Raw genomic sequence first — 18,727 nt, forward strand, 5'->3', positions numbered from 1 at the left:
TTGAATAATCACTGAAACTGAACTTGTGTTTTTTTTTATGCAAACAGCAGAATAACTCTTGAAAGACGTGTGTGTAAAGGAGCATGCGCAGTGCTTCAGGTGTGTACTGCTTCCTGTTGTAGCGCTCAGTCATTGGAAAGGTGGTGGAAGATGCATGAGGCAGCCCAACTACTACTACTACTACTACTACTACTACTACTACTATAACTACATATGTAGCTATTGTGTTACTGTGAAAGCATGCTTCATATGTAGCAAAAAAAAGCAAAGTACTTATACTGTTATCTTGTACTACTATGTGTACTTTTGTAGCAGAGCGAGGTCTATTTTAATGGTACAGTATTCGAAGGAAAGTTGCACTAAACCAACCGAGAGCACTTAGCTTGGAGCTGTTGGTTTCATATGAAGGGAGTGTCGTAAACTGGACAATCAGCAGGAAAAGTCTGGAAAATAAATTTTATTACTTCTGTGTTTTGAAATGTTTTTTGGGGAAAATGTGCTCTGAAACGAGAGAGAGAGAGAGAGAGAGAGAGAGAGAGAGAGAGAGAGAGAGAGAGAGAGAAAGAGAAAGAAGCTTGAGAAAGTGGATGAAAACATAACCGAACAAGTATTATAACTGCAGTTAATGTTAGTTTGACACTACTACCTTTCTTGCCGTGCGTCGGTAGAGATTAAAGTTAGTTTTATGTTGTGTAAAAAAACTGTTTCCGCGCCAAGTTGGATATCCTTGAGTTCATCACGTTTGTCTGTAGGGATTTCGTTTGCAGAAGTAATCTCTAGTTTTGTGCCTTCACTGAGAAACTCTGTTGTCTGTATAACACTGTGCAAAATGCAATACTGTGAAGAACTGGAATACTTTTTATGTTGAAACTTGTCGGTCTGTAACCATCGAAGATTAAAGAACAAACATGACACCGAGATTATTAACGTTTTTATTCAAGTGTTTTGGATTTTGTTGCAAAATTATCACTAAAAATAAAAGTCATCTTTACATGTCATTGGTAAAGTCTAACACAATGAATACAAAAAAACGAAAAAGATTTGTGTAGTTTAACCTTTAATTTGTTATTTATGTGTGTTTTGTAGTTGTGTAACTGACACAGTCTTCTGTATATTGTTGAATTTCATTCAAGGCAGTTTAATTTTCAATTTGGATCAGATTTTAAGATCTGCAAAAATAAAACGTTGTCGTATGAACCTGATTCGCTTACCCAAACTAAACAGTTCTCATGCGACTAAAGGTTACTGAACTTTATTCAGCGATATCTCTGTGAATTTTACTGCTAATGAAAAGATAAATGCAGCGATTGAAAGGTGTAGATCTTACAGGTGGTTGTCATTATCATGAAGGCAAGGGGGTGAAGTTTGACCCTGAAGTGACCATGCTCCTTTTATTTGATTTTCACATTTTTCTCAGATTAAAAGATTAAAGATTAAACATTGAACATACTTTGGAAATCATCAAGAGTCATAAAATCATATTTCTGCAACATTTTGGAATATTTAGCACCTATTTGGCAGCCGTTTTGAAAAATGGGGCCAAATTTATATCTATATCTTTTCATAACATATAAACCTACATCTGGGCCAAATGTGTTGCTGTTATTGCAAAATGCACAGTTGTTATGAATATTTCAGCTTAGCCGCCCCACTAATGTTGAAGTCCTAATGTTAGTGATCGTCTATAATTTGTAAATTTTTTATCCAATGTTTTATTTTATGGTAAAATAGTAGATACATTTATATAACCGCTGATTCCAGAAGAGTATTATAATACTGTTTGTTGTTTTTGAGTGTGATGTTGGGATTAGATTGATTTTCTTGGCCTCAAATTGAATTTGAAGAAACTTTGCTCAACAAAGAAACTGTTAAGAATTTATCACAACATCAACAACAACATGGAAAAGGAAAACACTGAAGTACTATTTGCTGTAACTTAGACCTGTATTCAATTGCTTTGTTGCAGTACTCACAAATGGCCACTTGATGTCACTCTCCTGCTAAAGGAAGGCAGAGGCTTCTCTGCTCACTGAGTGGGTTGCATCAGGATTGCCTCAACATGACTTCTTCTTATATAATTGATTTCCAACATTTCCCAGAATGCCCTTTTGTGCCCATCTGTTGTGAATACTTTACATTATGTTGACCACTTTACAAAGCACATCATCGGTTCTTATCCATGCTAGCGGTGTGGCTCTTAGGAGGGCAATGTTGGGCTGTTGGTCGGGCTGTTGGTTCATCACTTTGGTCCAAACATTCACACCCACTTTACGCTGTGATTGTTCAGATGTGTGGAGGTGAGAAAGGAGCCAGAGTTTGAGCTTCTCTCTCAGCTCTCTTTTTTTATTCTTTACACAACTATTTCTGTCACTTTTCCTGTGAACAACCAAGTGCAACAGTATGAATGTCTTCCAGGAGAGACGCTCTGAAAACGTGCTCTGTTATCCCCACATTTAAACTATCTGGCATCTGATGAGAAATGTGGTCTTTAATTTAGGGAATGCACAGCAGTTATGTTTACAGTGATAAAAAATGTTGTTTCTATGAGTCAAAGGTATCATGTGGTGCGTAACGGCGTGAGGGCAACCACATTTTTCATTTGTGATGATGATGAAAAAGCACAAACAAACAAACAAACACACCCACACACACAGACATACACAGAAACCCACATGATGATGATGATGATGATGACGGCAATAATGTCTCCACAATAGGCTATACTTACCATCAGCTGATAATATGACACATGCACATATGTTTGCATCGTTTGTATTTGTGAACTAATAAATAACTTTAAAATTAAATTTTTTTAACATTCCTGTGTACAAATATCTTGGTTTAATTTGATTTATTGCAGTTAAATGTTTTATAATATTTTGAGTGTAAAAATGTGGTTTTATTTCACTTCCTGTTAGAATTAGAGCCCAACAAATACTGATATATATAAAAAACATATAATAGCTCATAATTAACATAAACACATTACAAACCTTTTTGATAAGAATTCCTAAAATGTTATTCAAGAGTTTTGACTAAGATACGTACAAAGCGAGACATTGACATTTTTTTATTGTAAAACAAACTAATAAATATAATACTAACAGCAAATATAGCTTTTATATATATATTTTAAACAGTAAACATAACTGGAAATTAAATCTAAATTAAATGTAAATTTAAAAAAACTATAAAGAACTCAAATATAAGACAATATTATTAAAGTTGACATAAGGAAAATAAGCTTATTTTAATCAGAACTAAAATAAACTATAATAAATATTAAATTATGTTGTGTATTGGGAGAAGCCTTTATTAAAACATTAAATTCATTTTTTGTTTTTTTTCTTCAAACAGCCTTTATGATTTATCTCCATGTACCACTACCTTTATTTATTTATTTATTTTTACATTATTCTGGTTTAATTAGTATAATATAATAACACATTTTATTATTTATTTATTTGCTTTTTTGGTGCATACTCCCAAATATGGAAGGAACCAGGGATCAGCCACAGCTCAGTTTGCCTCCTGGTTAATCTCACCACGCTTGTTGGTGGGTTTGTGTGTGTGGATGCTGCGCGAGAACATAAGGAAGCGATCACCATGACAACAGTGTTTCTTTCCCTCCCTGGCGTTGGTGACTGTTTCTCAAGTCCAAACTCTCCGAAGCTCGAGGGAAAACACAAATATGTTGAAGTGGTTAAACTCAAGTTTTTATTACAGTCTGGACTTCACTAACACAGCTGCTTTTTCTTTATGTTGGAGCATCCGTCCATCATGATTCATCCTGAGGGGAACATGAATGTCTGAATCACATTTCATCACAATCCATCCAATAGTTGTTGAAGGACATTTAATTTCTATTATATGCTATTATTCAACTATATTATGAAGCTGAAGTGTTCTGATTAAAATGTATTCCTAAAGATGAGTTTTGCTTTCATGCCAGCAAGCCAGATGTCGATTTGTCCACCAAATGGTTCATTTTCTCAATATTCAAATGCATGATTTTATTTATGTCTTGTTTTCTTCTAGTTCAGCAGACCATCTGTGTATTGGGAAAAGTAGGTGGGAGATGAACTGGAGGGCACGGCAGAATGTTAAATGTCTTGTTATGTTATGGTTCCTAACTGCATAACAGCGTGTCAATAAATACTGCAGGCTGCTGTTGATCTTTCATGGAGAGAGTCAACACGATAACACAACGCTTTGACGTCACACGCCGCTCTCGGTCCACACGCTTTGGCCGTGAAATCATCGCTTTGACGTCGGACAATCTCACGCAGCCGTTATCAGTCAGAGCATCTACAGATTGTCACCCTGCAGGCCCGCCACCGTCCGAGGCCATGTGGGCCGCAGATAACAGATTTCTGTAAGCAGAGACACACAGCTGACATGAAAATCAGACACTGAGCCGAGTTGTTGTTATGCAGGGAGAGGGGAGAGAATGCAAAAGGCTGAGGAAGCAGTTTATAAAAGCTTTTTAGCATTATTTGGACTGTACTGTTCACAGTATTTGTTGCAGGATTACAGTATCAGTATCATAGTTTTATTAGGATACAATAAAGCCACTAATGCTGTTGTAATTAATGGCCCAACATTTGTGAATTTGTTTCTGGGGTAAACCCCACTTCATTGTCCACTTCCAAAGTACCTCCCCAGGGTTATAAGTGATGTCAGTGGCCGCAAGTGAAGCTTCCCTGTGGGACTCTTTGGCCTCCGGATCCAGTTTCCTGTCTATCCCTTGCGGACCAAAGCCTCTGTCACGAAACACATTTGGATCCACTCAAATTGAAGTGTCTGATGGGACAATGGCACGCAAACCGAGTAGCCTTATTTAGCTACAAAAACAGATCTTTGATCAGCACGGCGCCGTGGTTATCAGGAGAAACAAGACTGTTGCGTAAAGTAGAAAACCGGTGGAAAAAGAAGACCTTTAGCTGATGTGATTGAACAATCATTTATTACAAATCAACTAAACAATATAATGTTGCAAACTGTGTTGCATTGGTAGGTTTTGTGACTAATTGTTGATGATTTGTTAGATGTGGGAAGTTCTGTGAACTCTTCATTCAATCTTAATTTCCCACGATCACTTTCACATGCAAATTAGTTTTCATCACACGATGGAAGAAACCGCCCTGCGTCCGTAAAAAAGAGAACCTCACGCCCAAAGGCTGCAGGTCAGCAGGCCAATGAGAAGACAGTAGAGTCCTCAGTGTTGAGATGCGCGGGAGAATGCTGTTTGCATGATCCTTTTTAAATTGATTTAAAATAAAAAACATAATAGCAAAAGCATTCATTCTTTTTGCAGCAGAAACCTATAAGGCTTCGGCCTTTCACAGCATCACATTGTACACATTGTGCTCATAATGACGTCATTACGCTACGTCACGGGCAGAACGGAACGAAACTATCAAAACGCCCTTGCATGTGATCTGCTCATAAAAAAAAGGCTCAAAACTAAAAAATGTGCATAGCCCCAATAACTTCTGGAGTTTTAAGAAATATTTTGTTCATGTTTCTACTTGAGTGTATTTTTGTGAAAAAACATGTCAGATTTTTTTATTTTTTTATTTATTTATCACACAATTTCAATACCTTTGTCAATTATTATGGTTTATTGGCTTTATTGACCTTTTAGCTTAGGTTGTAGAGATTTTAAGGATATGAAGTATTTGAATATTCTCCAAGAAATGACATCACAATAACAAGAAATACCAATGTAGGCACTGGTGGACCATTTCTATTGCAGAGTTCAAAGGGTTAAATTATCCAGGTGACTTCAGGTGTTTCTGTGTGGTGGAGATCATTAAAATAAAACTTTAAAGTGAGGAAAAACACTGCTCCAACTACACAACTTTTAACTTCTTTGACAGGTCTGTCTAAAACAATAATCAGGTGCCCGTATGAACATATAAACAGGTGTTGCTTGCTGTAATCATTCCCCCTGTTCATACTGGACATTGAGAGATCTTTTTGGTATAAAATTCCCTCTTTGTGTTTGAGCTGCAGTGGAAGGATCGTAACAACAAGATGTCTCTAATTTTGGAAAACCCTCACTTGACCGTTGAAGCCTCATATAAACTTCAGATGCTCTTTTGAATGCACTTTCATATGGGAACCTGACCTTTGTTTTTAAGACAGAGTCAACATCAAAGTGACATTAAGACCACTTACATGACGGCAAACCTCAAAAGAGTCTGTCGCCTACACACAGCAACATGCATAGCTTCTGCTGTTTACTGTTGTGTTATAAATATACAAGGGTGTGTGTGTGTGTGTGTGTGTGTGTGTGTTTGGCCCACAGCCTGTTGCGGCACAATAATTCATCATGTTTATTTGATTTGGAGGACGACCTACGCAGGGCTTCCACAGTTTGGCTCGACATCAGGTCTAAAACCGTCCGAGGTCTGAATCACTCCGTCTATTTTCAGCCCGCCTTCACTTCACAGTAATAAAAACAACATGTTGCTTCAGTAGAACTGCGACGTCACGCGCAACACTGCACGCACACACACACACACACAAATAAACACACACGAGGCCCCCGTGTCACATTGTGAGTAGGTGGGTATCAAGCTGCAGATTGAAGAGGAAGTGAGGAGGTGATCTGTGTGGGAGCGGGTGACATCTCCATGGACGGATGGAGCTGTCTGTGTCCTCATGATCAGTAAAAACGTCTTCATTAAGTTCTACTTTTAATGTTGCGGGTATTAAAAAGCGGGGGCGTCCTGGTGGCTCAGTGGACGAGAGGAAGTAACACATTCTGGATTCAAATCCGGCTCCGTTCACACTTCAACATGTTGTAAGTGTAAATGATTTGTGCCCTCAAATTTAGTGATTCACACGCTTAGATTACATAAAGGGCCACTCTGCTGATTTTCAGTGGTGGAAAGTAACTAAGTACATTTACTCAAGTGTTGCAGACTACTTTTGAGATACTTGTACTTTACTTGAGTATTCACATTTTCTTTATACTTCCACTCCACAACATTTTAGAGGCAAATATTGTACTTTTTACTCCACTACATTTATTTGACAGCTGGAGTTACCAGTTACTTTTCAATTGAAAATTTCACAGAAAAAAAACATTTGATACGCTTATAGAATTCAACACATTGTTAAAGATGAAACCTTTTTGGTTTGTGACCTCTTACATAAAAGTGTGTAGCCTACAGTAGTTGTATCTCCCTGTCATGTCATTTACCCTCTAAACTTTTCAGATATTTTCATTTAGATAACTGTTTGAGACTTTTACTTTTGATACTTTAAAGGTTCTCATTCAGAGCATTGATATAGCTTCAAACAACTATTTGCTGTGTACAGATATAGAGGAGTAATGTCTACCTGAGCAGAGGATGAAGTCGCTCTCTCTCTCTCTCTGCGTGTTGTAATCAGAGCTTCTCCGTGCTGTGTTGACATTAGCCTGCCTTAGCCATAGTGTGCCTTTTAGTGCATGTTTAGTGCATGTGAGAGTGCCCCACTGGCTAGCTCACGGCCGCCGCTCGGCACTGCTCTCATACGGTGGTCACAGCTGATAACGCCATGCAGAGCGACGGCGTCGTTGCAGAAGCGTACCCGCCCAAACCTCTGGTTCAGCTCTGTCAGCAATGTTGCCGTTGTTTGCGCTGTTAGCACCGTTAGCTGCGAGCTGCTGGCTCAACCGTTGCCATGTTGAGAGGCAATGGAAATGCTCTCAGTTTTGCATTTAGCACCTTTAATTACATTTTGCTGATATAATTTTAGTAGGAATTTGAATGCAATACTTTAACTTGTAATGGAGTATTTTTTACATTGTTGTATTGGTACTTTTACTTAAGTAAAGGATCTGAATACTTCTTCCTCCACTGCAGAATTAACACATCAACCATGTTTACCTGTCATGTTGAGTACTACTGTGCCTATATAAACAGTTGTGTGATGTCCTCTGAGGCTCTAAGGCTGCATTCACACCAGATCACCGATTTGCCGCAGGGTTGTGCGGAGGTATGGGAGTGTCACTGATGACCCATTGACTGCACGACGATTAACGTCTTTTGCTCACTCATGACTGGGTTGTACAGCTCTGGATTGACGGTTACATGATTGCCCACCACAGAGTGACGCTGCGTTGCTTTTCTCCAAAAGTTGATTCTGTTTCATCTTTCCTGCAGCAGGTCGCTGTGCTTTTTCAAACGCACTACCCACATTTAAAATGAAAGGGAGGACTGGCGGTTTTGCTGCACTGCCAGATCTGGTCTGAATGCAGCCTAATAAAGGAGCTTTGGTCAAGTCTGTGAAAATTACCCTAATGATGTCATAGTGGTGTTGCATTATGGGAAGTGTGGGATCCAGTGCTTTGGGCGCTTGACCCCTTCTAGGGATGAAAAGGCAATCAATTTAGACCTTTTTTTTTAATATGTCTCACTAAATCACTCTTTTAATGGGTTTCCTCAAGTTAATATTTTTGCCCTCAAATTAATTAATCCCCTAAATTCATTCAATTTGTTAAATTTTGAATTAGCCCACTAATTCGATTGAAGAACTGAACAGTTACCACACATATCCTAACCTCCAACCAAGCGTTTCAGTTGCCTTCCTGTTACCATACCTTAAACTTTGTTTTTTCTGCAATAACCATGACCTTTTCCTAACCGTAACCATGTCGTTGTTGCCAGTTTTAAAAACGTTAAGATTAGACATGTTCCAAGGTTTTGCAGAGTCCTCCATATAGGCTACTGGGAACAAATGCAAGATCTGATCACTTGGATCTGAAGACAAAACACCAGATCTGAATAGGGTCCCCGTCACATCAGTCCTCCCCCTCCCACTGCTTCCTGTTTCTCTCTGCTTTGATCGCAGTAATAAACACAAATAACTCAAAATAGGCCGACAAATTCCACCAAACAAATCTCTTTCTCAGGTTGAATTTCCATAAAGTGGGCTGTCATTGCTGTCTTTTTATGAGTATGTGTGTGGGTGGGTGTTTCCCAGTAGAAAGACGTCCAAATTAACTGCCTACGTCTAATGAAATGCCAAACACGGATGCCACAACAAGTGAGTCACGCTCACAAACATGAGTCACTGTTGATCTTGTGGGGACTAAAGTGTGGTTCTTCTTACCCACAAGGAAGGAAAAAAATCATACTTTTTTTTTATCTTACTGATCTTCCAGTTGGATCAGCGTGATGGAAAAGCAGTCATGCGACCGACCTTTTGACCCCAAACAGCTGAACATTTTCATAAAGATGACATCCACTTCTGGGTGGGATTATTTTAGTGTGCCTTCGTGCACTTCTTTATCAACATCACCTGTCATCAGCCCTCACATCCTAAATATGTTCATTTGAATTAATTTATAACTGGAAGTTTGGAAATTTACGAAAGCGAATTTTGTAACAATATATTTTATGCAACTGAACTGTCAACGTTGGTTGTTTTGGTCAAGTTTGCATTTGTAGCCAACTAGTCAGACCTGCAAACTGTAGAGTGGAGAAAAAGGTGACATAGAAGATGCAAAACTGAAAAAAAGAGGACATTTTAGTGATTTTAATACGTAAAGGAAGCCTTCTGAATCTTTTTGTTATTCGAATACGAGAAAAAAAACATCTTGTTTTGATAAACAAATATGTTTTATTACATAATATTATATTATTGGATAATAATTATTGATGCATTAATGTGTTCACCACTTTAATGTTGCAACTGGGTAGGTGGAGGTAATTTAAATGTATTTATATATATTTGATATATTAGGCTGCTGGGTAGCTTGTGAATTTCCCCCTGGGGACCAATAAAGCTTAATGATATAATAGTATCATAATTTATTTATTGATTATATTTTGTAGGCCTATTGTTAATCTGAGTCTGCAAAGTAACTAGTAACTAAAGATGTCAGATAATTATAGTAGCTGTTTATCCATTGCTTTTAGCTAACTATTTCAATTGTTAATCCAAATAGCTAACTATTTTAACAGTTTATTCATTACTTTTAGCCAACTATTTCAACTGTTAATCAACAACAAATTGTGGCTACCATGTTAGCAAACAACTGCCTACATTTAGTGTAACTTTATGTTGTTGTACTGTAAACATCAATGTTTGGTAATGTTAATCCCACCAGGGATGGACCATGAGATGGCAGGACATTTAAATAAATATAAATTATTTATCTGTGCAGTTGAGACATTACATGTTGAATTTGGCATTTAGTTGGATTTATTTATAATAATTATAATAATTTATTTTTATTCATTCACATGGAGACCATCCTTGGTTATATCAAGCAATGTGACAAAAATAACAACTATTATTTTGTCAATATTTGAATATTATATTATATTATATTGTATTATATTATATTATATTATATTATATTGTATCATATTATATTGTATTATATTATATTATATTGTATTATATTATATTATATTATATTGTATTATATTATATTATATTATATTATATTATATTATATTGTATCATATTATATTGTATCATATTATATTATATTATATTATATTATGTTATACTATATTATACTATACTATATTATATTATATTATATTGTATTATATTATATTATATTATATTATATTGTATTGTATTATATTATATTATATTATATTGTATTATATTATATTATATTATATTATATTATATTATATTATATTATATTATATTGTATTATATTATATTATATTATATTATATTGTATTATATTATATTATATTATATTATATTATATTGTATCATATTATATTGTATCATATTATATTATATTATATTATATTATATTATGTTATACTATATTATACTATACTATATTATATTATATTATATTATATTATATTGTATTGTATTGTATTGTATTATATTATATTATATTATATTATATTATATTATATTATATTATATCATATCATATCATATCATAGCATATCATATCATATCATATTATATTATATTATATTATATTATATATATTTGTGTGTCAGTGACCACAGTGTTGATGGCCGACTACATGTCCCACAATGCAATAGGTGTAAACTGGTAACGGCTACCTGGTGGCTAAATAACTAATGACCCGCCCTCCTCTGCCTCTGATTGGCTAGTAGTCCTTACCGTCGTTGGTTTGATTGGTTCGATTTTGGCAGGAGACGTGTGATTGGTTAAAATCAGGTTAAGCATATCCAGGACAGCCAATCAGAGGCCGAGTAGGGCGGGTCATGTCTTCCTAATCCCAGGAGGACGTGCGGACGTGTTTGACAGTTATCCAAAAATGGGGCTCTGAAGTTGATGAACTGACCTCTCAGGAGTCAAATCCTGTCTGAAAACCACCCCCACAGATTAATATCAATTTATAGTAGTTGTGTTGTTGTTCTAACGTGTCCATAAAATAGAAAAACACGAATGAATGAACACGTGAAGGAGCAGAAAGCAGACAGACAGACAGACAGAGAGCAATGAACGTGGTGCTGAGCTGAGCAAAGAGGAGGACAAAGAGGTGAGGTCTCACTCCTGTCAGATTTGGACAGACAACAGAAAAGCGTGAAGCCTGTGTTGGATTGTAGTTTCCACGCATTATTTGTGTTGTAGGGAAAAAAACAGTAGACCTAAAATATCAAATATTTGATTAACTCACTCTATTTTTTGTTTTATATATATATACTCTGATTTTACATTGTGGTGTGTTCCAATTTCTGTGGTTACAATTCCAGAAATTTGTACATGTATTTTTAAATTCATAGAAGTTTTTTTGTTTTTGTTTTACCGCGTCAGTCCTTTTCCTCACTGTGTGCAATTCACTGGGATCATTCTCTTATTTGTAAAGCAACATCAAACTTGACATAAACATTGCTTTTCTAACTTTATAAAACAAAATGTAACAAATACATACATAGATTTAATTTAATTTATTTTAATTTAATTTAATTTATTTTAATTTGATTTAATTCAATTCAATTGACAATAAAAGGCCAGATGTGCATCTCAACTTGTGTACCAAAAATAACACACCGTTCAGGATTTATAAAAAAAAAAAAGAAATTGTAAGAAAGATCTGTACCACCTTTAAAGACACTGCAGCCACAATTATTTATTTACACTTGGGCTCCGATTTGAGGGAATAAACGTTATTTTTTAATTTATTTTTATTTTGTATTTATATATATTTTGTATTTATATATATTATATATATATATACATATATATATATATAATATATATAATATATATAGCTCCTCCTTCATATATGATGGTTGTAGTATGAACCGTTTGTTATGAGATTGATTTAACCAAAGAACAAAAATATTTGTCACGAAATGAAAACAATAAAATAACTTAAACTTACAATATATATATATATATATATATCTTTTTTTTTGTTTAAGTTATTTTATTGTTTTTCATTGTTTTAAAAAAAAAAAAAAATAAAAAAAAAAATATATATATATATATTTTTTTATATATATACATATATATATAAGTTTAAGTTATTTTATTGTTTTATTGTTTTCATTTCGTGACGAATATTTTTATTCTTTGGTTAAATCAGTCTCATAACAAACGGTTCATACTACAACCATCCAAACGCCCGAAGAAGAATCTCTGCGGAGTGAGTCATCCTGTTATAACAGACGATCTTCGCCTGCTAGCTGCAGAGCTACTGCTAAAGCAGCAGCGACTAGAGAGACCAGAAGGTTCAGACCGGGTCTCGTCCTCAGCTCCTCAGCTCCTCTGCTCCTCTGCTCCTCTGCTCCGGTATGATGCCCAGTGACACCATCATGACCTCCATCGTTCAGAGAATCGCCCGCCAGGCTCTCGTCACCTTCAGGAGCAGCGAGGAGGCCGGTAAAACCTTCCTGGAGAACCAGAGCAAGCTGCGGAGCCTGATGACGGAGGTGCGCGCGGCCGACCTGAAGCTGTCCCCGAGGAGAGCAGCCTCAGACGGCCACCAGCAGCTGCAGCTCCACGGGCCTCCGGTCACCTACATGCACATCTGCGAGATGGACCACTTCAGCATGGGGGTGTTCCTCCTGAAGAGCGGAGCCTCCATCCCGCTGCACGACCACCCGGGGATGCACGGCATGCTCAAAGTCATGTACGGGACGGTCCGGATCAGCTGCTTCGACCGGCTGGATCCTCCTCCTCCACCGGGCTCACCTCCTCCACCGGGCTCCCTGCGGCGCTCCCTGCTGCGCTCCACCGAGGTGTACACGGAGGACAGCGACCCCTGCGTGCTGTCCCCGGACCGGGACAACCTGCACCAGATCGACGCCGTGGACGGTCCCTCCGCCTTCATGGACATCCTGGCTCCACCGTACGACCCGGAGGACGGCAGAGACTGCCACTACTACAAGCTGCTGACTGAAGCAGAGGTCAAACACACAGAGCAGGAGAAGGAGAAGGAGGTCTGGCTCATGGAGATCTCACAGCCTCCGGATTTCTGGTGCGGTGGGGAGCCCTACCCGGGCCCGGAGGTCTGCCTCTGATCCACCTCTCTGGTCTGCAGCCTGCAAAACATCTTCTTTTCTCGGGCTGGTTTATCAGAGGTCAAAGGTCAACTTTATTATCCCACAAGGGGAAATTCATGTGGTCTTATGCACCCTGTAGCGGCACAAGGCCGGGGGGCTTTTTGTGGACTTGCTTGGACAAACTGGGCTCAATGAAGGGGTCTTTATCTAAATCATTAATCCATGTGAAGCCTTTAGAGCAGGGCTGCCCAAACTGGGGCCCGCGGGTCAAAGTGGGGACGCCATAAGTTTTGATTTGGCCCCGCCAGATGTTTGCAAATTTATTTATTTTTTATTAAAGGGACTGTTTGTAACTTTTTACACGTATAAATGTACCGGGTCGGTGTCCCATACGCGCTCGCATACGCGCTCCATTCTCACGTGCATGTGCGCACACTCCACACTGCAGAAGAGTTAGTTTAGCTCTGAGAATATCTAGTGAATGTACAGTGGACGTTTGTGAAGAAATGACTGCTGCAGCTCCTCCAGACCAACAGAGGTTTCCCCGTGTCTTGTGAAGTGACGGGGCTCCGCAGCGAGAAACGCTATCGTCTCCGACCGGGTGCCGGTTTCTCCCTGCGGGCGCAGTCGGGAGACGATAACGTTTCTCTTCCTGCCGACCCGCTTTTCCTGCTTCAGCATCCGAAAAGCCAACACTAGGATCAGCAGTGATTCATGGAGAGACCTCCGTCTGGTCAGCTAGCATTACTGCCAAGCAGCTGAAATAAAGAGTGATATTGTGGTTTTAGCTGACGTGTGTCGCCTCACTGTTTTGAGCGATGCTCGTTCAAGTCTATGTAGAGCGAGCAAGCTCGAGCCCGACGCTGACTTTCGTTGACTTAACGGCCACAGGTGTCGCTGTTAACAAGCATTTCTGAAAGTTACAAACAGTCCCTTTAAAAGACTCAACCGACTTTACTGTCTTTTGGAGGCCGTACCAGGCTCGGGTTTATGGTTAGAAGATAGTGGCATCATATGAAACTAGAAAAACCTAAGGACTCCATTAGTACCAATCATGTCATGCTATAGCTTGTCAGGAAGGAGGCTATCACTTACTGGAACTTACTCACAGATGAAAAGTACCTCAACATGAGGAAATGTGCTACCTCCTTGCCTGCATTATTCGGCTCCACTTATTTATGCGAGTCAGCTTTTTCCCACATGAAGATTATTAAGTCCAAATACCGTTCCACCTTGACTGATGATCATTTGGAAGTGTGCTTGAGGCTGGCTATCAGCAGCTACTCCCTGGCTGATTACATTCAGTGCAAGTCATCAGAGTAAGGTAATGACAAAAAATGTACAGAGTTATATTGTACAATATGGGTTCATGCAGTTATGCAAGGTACACCAAAAGAATACTCAATATATTTATAAATAAATATATGTTTTGCATTTTTATAGTAGGTAGATCATTTTGACTTGGTCATTTTATAAGTAGCTCGCATGCTGAAAAAGTGTGTGCACCCCTGCTGTAGAGAAACCACACAGTTCACACATTAGGTGACCTCATTTTTAGGTATTGTTAACAATGCTCTGCCCTGCTATGGTGAAACAGCTGTTGCTCTGTTTTCCAAAGGTTGAAATATAATCTCTCAAGTTTCCATTTCACCTGAAAGATTGGAGCCTCGGGCAATACTTAACAACATCCTGTTTGCACGCTCTGTGTGTGTGTGTCGGATAGTATGACCAGGAAGGCTGGAAAGCTAGTTGAGTAGTTTTACTACTTGTAATGGACTTGTGTACACAATGAGTGGTTCTCTAAATTTCAGATATTACTTTTACCTCCAGAAAGGGATTTGTAATCACGTTTTCATGATGCATTTCTTTCTTAGTCTCTAATTCTCTGATGTCCATTTTGTCCCATTGTAATCTCTAAATTATCCCTGACTAGGGCTGACCCGAATGCTTAGATGCTTTGACTGTTGTCGTGGTGATCGACCTCCAAATCAGTATTCGAATGCTTTGTTTTGTTTTGTGTAATGTAATAAGTAAGGGATATTGTACAGCTAGCGGGTCACCCTGACAGCTGTTCATTATCTCGCTTATTACACGGCTACCTACTTAAGAAATCAATAATTTGACACACAAAAGGTCCGCCAGAGTCCGTCATTAGAACTGCACCCATAGCAACGGTCTGTTATAAAGAAAAAACAGACCGTAATCAACAGAGCCGTGTAATAATATTGTATAAATCCCAAAATAACCCATGAAATCAGGAATCATCCCACAATATTATTCATTATTCACATTCAACAGTAATTATTACTAGTTATTCTCAGATGAATATCGCTGTTTGTTGTGTGTAGAAGTGTGTGCGTGTGTGTGTGTGTGTGTGTGTACAGTGCAGCAGTGCTGAAACGGGGGAGATGGAGACAGACAGACAGAAGAACATGTCAGCCCTCTGCGCTGCAAAGCGAAGCTTCGAATACCTTCAAATATTACTCAGCGAAGCTTCAAAGTAGGGATGTGACGGCGAGGACGTTTTCCCACCGGTTAATAAACTTGTGACAACACCGGTGTTGCCGATTACACTGGACGTTTTACAAGAAAAGACGGCGCTCAATATGTGTAGAGCGCTTACTTTGATCTTTAACGTCGGGTGGCGGTGTGTCTGGCCTCTCCGGTAGAGCTTTCACTGCAAGGCCGCAGGTTTCCACCCGGCGCCGCTCCGCCGCTTGCACAGGCTGTGAACGCTCCGTCCTCTGCATGGCGATTACCTCATTAACGTTATGCTTCCCTTATAGCATTGGGGTAAATAAGAAGTATTGCCAAATAGGCGCTTTTGCTTTTCGCTTCGACACTGAATCCTCCGCCATCGTCTTGTCTGTCAACTCTCTCTCGTCCCGTGTGTGTGAAATCTGACTCCTGCTACTCTGAGCTGAGACTCCGTATGGATGCTTTCACCTTCAGTTTGTAGCATTCGTCGTCTGACTATGTATTGATAACACGGCGCTGATACGGCAAAATGAACTAAATGGGTTTTATTTATGTAAAGAAAAAGCAAAACGACAGTGGGGACGGTTGGCATGTAATGTAATCAGTGTGTGCCCGACCACCGTGTAACGACTACTGTGACAAGCCTACTTCGAAGCCTACTTGGGGACAGCCCTATCCCAGATCATGTTGGAGAAGGCATTTGAGTCTCTGAGTTCAGATACAAGTTGACATCTATAACAAGGGAAAGACAGGACACGAGAGGCGTCGAGTTCACATGTTGCTTTGCCACTAAACGCCTCGTATACAGTATATCTCCTAAAATGTTTCACCACATGCAAATCTGGCTTGATCCAATGGATGTGGTTTAACTAAAGGTGGTATCATTGTGTAAACCAGCATATAATCAATCAGCTGAAAGATTTAAACACTCAAAAGCACCAAAATTGGAGCGACAAATGATGTGAGCAAAAGGCCCCTGAGAGGATAGATGTCAAGAAATTGAGGATGAGCAGGGTGCTGATGCTGCGTTTAAGAAAAGTCAGGACGTCTGACTTTGCTTCTTGCACCTTGGTCGAAGCCGTTGCTTCAAGTTTTGTTTCCAAAATGGAAATTTTGGGGAAGACTTCTGAACCTTCACTTTACACAGTAATACTTTTTAATAACCTTTTAAATACATTTCAGCTTTCAGTATTGCATGAAGTGCTTGCTGTTGGTAAAAATATTTATTCAAAATGCGCAGTTATAACGATGGCTTTCTGTTGCGTGAAGGCAATGCATGCATTTTTTTCCATGCTGCAGCTCTAAAACATAATAGTTGGAGAGATATGATGTTGGGAATTCCAGACTTCTGACTGTATCTTGAATGCAGCATTGAAATCAAACCTGAGCTGAGGTGTGGAAGTTTCCCAGGACCATGAAGGGACTTATGTCCTTGTGTGTTTTAAATCGTCTTCCTGCTTCAGGCTTTGTGAGGTTTTGTTCCGGCCGGATAAAGAACTTTATGAATATTCAGGTCTCTCTTAGAAGACTGGAAAATATCTAAAACTGCAGGTTTATTCTGGCGTCCTGTTGAGGACTCTACACTGTAGACTGCCTTCTTTGGTTTTTCTGGGAAAAATTTGATCCTCAGGTTTGTGATCCGTATCGCTGACTGATTTTTCCGGAGATTGTTTGAAAGATATGCACTAAATTAAGCTTCTCGACACTAATTGTGACTGTCTTTTAGAAAAGAGAGGGTTTCACTATTAGGCCAAAAATGTCAGTGTGATTACAGGAATGCAGGGTGAATTTGAGGGTTGCGTTTATCATGACGTTTATAGAATGAAATTTGGGATGATTTCCAGCTCAGCAGCAAAGAAGTGAAGCTAAACACTTACAGTAAAGTAACATTGTGGTTCAATATAAAGGTTTCTTTCAATCATGTACATGTCATGTTCAAAATGTACAGTATGTATGCGCTATTAAAAAATTGAGTATGAATTATTATTTAGTATGACTTATAGTCATACTAAAATCTCTGCAACAGTTTGGAGAATAGGACCGTTTGAAATGTGAAATTATGCATTTCGAATAACTTTTATTTCAAATTATGTCGTTAAAAAAACCAAACTTGTCTGGAGTTGCTGCAAATTTAGATTTGATAAGAGTGAATAAGAGTGATGTGCTGTATGAATGAAGGCTATACAGGTCTTCTAATTAGCTGATGTTTCATCAACAGAAAGCTCGAATCCAGAATCTGATTGTGTGTAAAATGATCAGCAACTGTATCGATGTGTTTTGCCTGTAATGAAGGTTTTTCTGTCAGTTCATATAAAATGTGCTGTTTATTTTGCCTGAACACGTCTGCTTTATTTGTTTCAGATTGTGATGAGTGTTATTAGAACAACAAACATTCAGGAAAGCAACTTGATGCCGTCAATACATTTTATTGCTCCGACATGTTTTGGAGAAGTTGCTCGGGGCGTTTTCTCTGAAACATGTTGAATCAAGTTGTCGACCTAAGCTGCTTTACATTTTCTATAAAACGTTATATTTCCAACTCAGCACTCTTTTAGCAGGTTGAGGAAGAAAACTCTGTATCTGTGTCTTTGTTGGAAGCCTTAAGTTAAAAGTTTAAAGTGCCTTAAATGGAATTGTCTTTCACACAGCAGCTGTTGAAGTGTAAATGAATACGACAGTTTTTGTTGAAGAATTCAGGTAATTTTCCAACGCTTCTCTGCATGTGTGTCTGCATGGTGTCCACAGAACCTATTGTAAATACCTAAAATGGATTTTGGATGTGGGTGTTC

General features: G+C 38.4%; 1 protein-coding gene and 1 long non-coding RNA gene across 2 annotated transcripts; both read left to right on the forward strand.

Annotated features, from left to right (window-relative positions):
- The first annotated feature begins 11,213 nt into the window (after positions 1-11,213).
- adob (2-aminoethanethiol (cysteamine) dioxygenase b) lies at positions 11,214-13,946 on the forward strand. Its single transcript, XM_037782835.1, has 2 exons — positions 11,214-11,491; positions 12,542-13,946. Exon 2 carries the CDS (start codon positions 12,750-12,752, stop codon positions 13,476-13,478), a length of 729 nt encoding a protein of 242 aa, XP_037638763.1. The 5' UTR covers positions 11,214-11,491; positions 12,542-12,749; the 3' UTR covers positions 13,479-13,946.
- A 1,021-nt stretch (positions 13,947-14,967) lies between these two features.
- LOC119495917 lies at positions 14,968-18,273 on the forward strand. The gene is made up of 2 exons (XR_005208591.1): positions 14,968-18,094; positions 18,139-18,273. It is a non-coding gene; the product is annotated as an uncharacterized LOC119495917 (long non-coding RNA).
- The last annotated feature ends 454 nt before the right edge of the window (positions 18,274-18,727 follow it).

This window comes from Sebastes umbrosus, chromosome 10 (assembly GCF_015220745.1).
Source record: "Sebastes umbrosus isolate fSebUmb1 chromosome 10, fSebUmb1.pri, whole genome shotgun sequence".
In the NCBI taxonomy this organism is placed as follows: Eukaryota; Metazoa; Chordata; class Actinopteri; order Perciformes; family Sebastidae; genus Sebastes; species Sebastes umbrosus.

What these genes read in the sequence shown, in the direction of transcription:
- adob (XM_037782835.1), top strand. Translation starts at nt 12,750, where the DNA reads ATGATGCCCAGTGACACCATCATGACCTCCATCGTTCAGAGAATCGCC.